Raw genomic sequence first — 3,372 nt, forward strand, 5'->3', positions numbered from 1 at the left:
ATTATTTATATAAATTTTAAAGTAATCATTTTGTATAAATATTTATTTCTTAAATTATAATCAAATAATGAATAATTATCAATCGATCTTTAATCTAATGGTGAAGTTGAATGGTTTTGAATGAACTCATCACATATCAAGACTTATTCATAAAGAATGATGAGGCTAAAATCCTGCCCCAAATTAATTTGATAGAATAAATAATCCTTAATCCTTTACTCTTAAGCACATACATTACATTTCATGATAAAATAAATATATGTTAATCTTTTCCTCTTGATGGAATACCTTTCTTAGTTCTTTCCTCTTGGGAAAACTTTTCAGCTTAAAGATTCATGCTCATGTATTAAATAGTTAAAAGTTCTTCCTAGATGAAATAAAAATAATGAAGAAGAATTTTATCTTAAATATTAAATAATTATGTTATTTTTATTAACCAAACTTTCCAAGAAGGGGGCAACATTTAAGAATAGCCAAGAAGTCTTTTATCTTTCAAACATTAATTTCTCTTTCTCACACAATTTAGCTTCAAATATTCATAAGAAAATGTAATCTTCAACTAAACAATTCTGACAAAAAGAAAAGAAAAACGGTAACCTGGAGCTAAAGCAATGACGAATCAATGGCATGCAGAGTCATAATCACAGACAGAAGATCGGAATAGTTCGCCAGAGAGGAATCTCTCCTTCAACACCAATTTTGCAGGCGTGAACAAATTTCTGAGGCCCCACGCCATTGATGTTCTCCAACATAGCAGACCAAAAAGACGGCCCTTCACACACAGGCCAGGCACAAGTCTCAGAAAAGACTCCATTACATTCACACCATATCTCAAAGTGATGACAGTCTACAATCCATAATTCATTCCCAACGGGATAAATCTGCTTCTTGGAACAATATTTACCATTTAAATCTGGAACCCTATCCAAAAAATTCCAGTCACCTGTAGATTTATCGTACCTTAGAAGCCTTCCACAGGGGTTCGCACTGGACCATTTTAGCATGTAGAGCTCGTTTTTCAAGACGGCAATCCTGTAGTCCTCGAACTCTTGCGGCAGGAACTCAGGAATAAATGTCCAGAGGTTTTGTCGCAGGATCGAACCTCTCCGCGGCTCGACGCAGGGGATGCTGAATGTTACCTAAATGGATGACAAAAAAGCAACCGTCCATTGCAAAACCCTTGCCAAAAGAATGAGGGCGAGTCATTGCAGGGATCTTCTCCCACTGGTTGCTGCGCAAATCGAGCCTCTCGGCTTCCGAAAATTCTCCCCTGGTCATGCCGGAACCCTTGGCTGGAAGGCCGCCGGCAACATAAAAGAAATCGCCTATGACGGCACCGGAAAAGGAATTCAGATCCCTGGACACATTCATGGCCGGCAGGGGTTTCCAGCCGTTGAAATCAGGGGAATATACCGAAAGGCTTTTCTGGTTCTCAGAATTGCGCAACAGAGCCAGCACTTGACCTGAACAGGGCGACACAGAGATTACAGAAATTTGCCCTCCAATTTGGTGAACTACCAGAGAAAGAAATTGTTTTTCAGAGACTGGCCTTGCAAACCATTGCAATCCGCCTGTATTGAAAGAATTTCTGGTCTGTATAAGGCAGATGCCTTCAAAAACTCCATTGCTGCCAACCGGGAAGATTGTATTCACCAGTTCCAGTTGCGACCATTTTCTGGAAATTGAAGGCAATCTAGCAAGCCGCAACATCATTTCTTGTCTTGTGAAGAGCTAGAGATTTCTCAGATGTATTTATAGGCCTGTTTTCCCCAATTCCCATATCGTCTGTCACGGGGCTTTTGCTTCCCCTGCAATTAATTTCAGTAAACAAAGAATTAAAAACTCAGTTTAAAATCTTCCCCAACGAGTATAGATTTCAATTGTCGACAGTCAATTGGCTTTTAAATAAAAATTTGTAAATGCGTCGTACAAAATATTATATCGGCTTTTTCGTCTCATGTGCTCCCGAGTATTTTATTTGACGGCGACTTTGACGGAATCCGTTGCAGTTGTGAAAGCTTAGCCGGAAATAAAAAATAATAATATATGTGTATTTTTCTTTGGTAGATAGTATTGTAATTAGATAAACATATATATCTTTAACAAAATCAATTTCAACGATATTTTTAGAAGATATATATTTATTTTAATGTAAACAAGTTTTGAATTGTTGTTATTTTCAATTATATTATTTTAAATATGTCTATGTAATATAAATTATAGAATTTTTTTTAACTTAAATAAAAATTAATGATATGAGATTTTCATAATCGATAGTTGATGTATCATTCGATTTTTGGATTAGAATGTGTATTAGTTTTTGCATCAACAAAATTATTAAAAAATAAAATGATTTCTGAAAAGATTATAAAGAATACATATAATAATTGTCGTCTCTACACCCTAGACAGGAGGAGGAATTGATGATCATTAATGGAGATTTGACAATTACGATGGAGTCGTTTAAATCTAAAGGTGGGCGGCATTTTGGCTTTTCTAAGGTTGAGGTGTGCAAAAGAAGCTGCAGATAGTGACAGAAGGGTGTTTGAATAGTGTATAGCTAGCAACCATGGAAGCTAACTTTTCGCTATACTCTATTAAACAACAACTCGCATTTTTTGGAAAGGTTTCAAAAAAAAGGCTTGGGGGAATCTTTAAATTTAATGACCTCATGTTTATACAAATCATGGAGGTGTTGTTGGGCAAGGAGTATTTGAGATCAAAATTTCATTATAGGATGAATGATGACATTATTTCAATGGTGGTTGCATGGGGTTTGTTGTTTGGCTTGAAGGAAGATGTGATTTGGGTGGCAAAAGCGTATTTATTGTGTGGTTTGACCTCATTGATAGCGGAAGTTGTGGTGGGACGAGGCCAGAGGCAACCATTTGGAGAAGGAATCATGCAAGTTGGAAATGATATGGATTTTAGATCTTTTGTTCTCTGGAATAGCGGAGCAAACCGAGAGGCCAAAATAGAGGAGGCGCAGGTGGGTTGGGAAGCCTTGAAATCTTTCATTAGTGAGAAGGGGGTGGAGGTGAGAATGGCACAGGAGGTGAAGAAGAAGGATGGGACAAACCAGACAGATTTTGCACAAGAAGAGTATTGGGTCAATGACCTTGGTAAAAAGAAGAGAAAAGTTTAGTTTTTTTGAGTTTTTTTTATATTTCTTGTTAAAGATTTTGGTCAGACTTGGTATTGTTAAATTCGTAGTCTAGAACAATGGCTTAATAGCAATTTTTGGGTGGTGGGGTAGCAGATAATGGCCAAAATAGCCTTTGGTCGTAGGTAGTATTTTATAGCTCGGGTGGTATATGTGACAAGGTTTATTATAGACAATGATAGGGGTTGATCCCTAGTTTTGTTTTTTAT

At 36.7% G+C, this 3,372-nt stretch overlaps 1 protein-coding gene across 1 annotated transcript; it reads right to left on the bottom strand.

The window, feature by feature from the left end:
- Positions 1-451: 451 nt before the first annotated feature.
- On the bottom strand, positions 452-1,893 carry LOC131029443 (uncharacterized). Its single transcript, XM_057959932.2, has 2 exons — positions 961-1,893; positions 452-772 (listed from the first exon to the last, which is right to left on the bottom strand). The coding sequence occupies exon 1, from the start codon at positions 1,711-1,713 to the stop codon at positions 1,063-1,065; it is 651 nt and encodes a 216-aa protein (XP_057815915.2). The 5' UTR covers positions 1,714-1,893; the 3' UTR covers positions 452-772; positions 961-1,062.
- Positions 1,894-3,372: the final 1,479 nt, after the last annotated feature.

This window comes from Cryptomeria japonica, chromosome 4 (assembly GCF_030272615.1).
Source record: "Cryptomeria japonica chromosome 4, Sugi_1.0, whole genome shotgun sequence".
Lineage (NCBI taxonomy): Eukaryota > Viridiplantae > Streptophyta > Pinopsida > Cupressales > Cupressaceae > Cryptomeria > Cryptomeria japonica.

Coding starts and splice junctions, on each gene's coding strand:
- LOC131029443 (XM_057959932.2), bottom strand. CDS start 1,713: ATGATGTTGCGGCTTGCTAGATTGCCTTCAATTTCCAGAAAATGGTCG.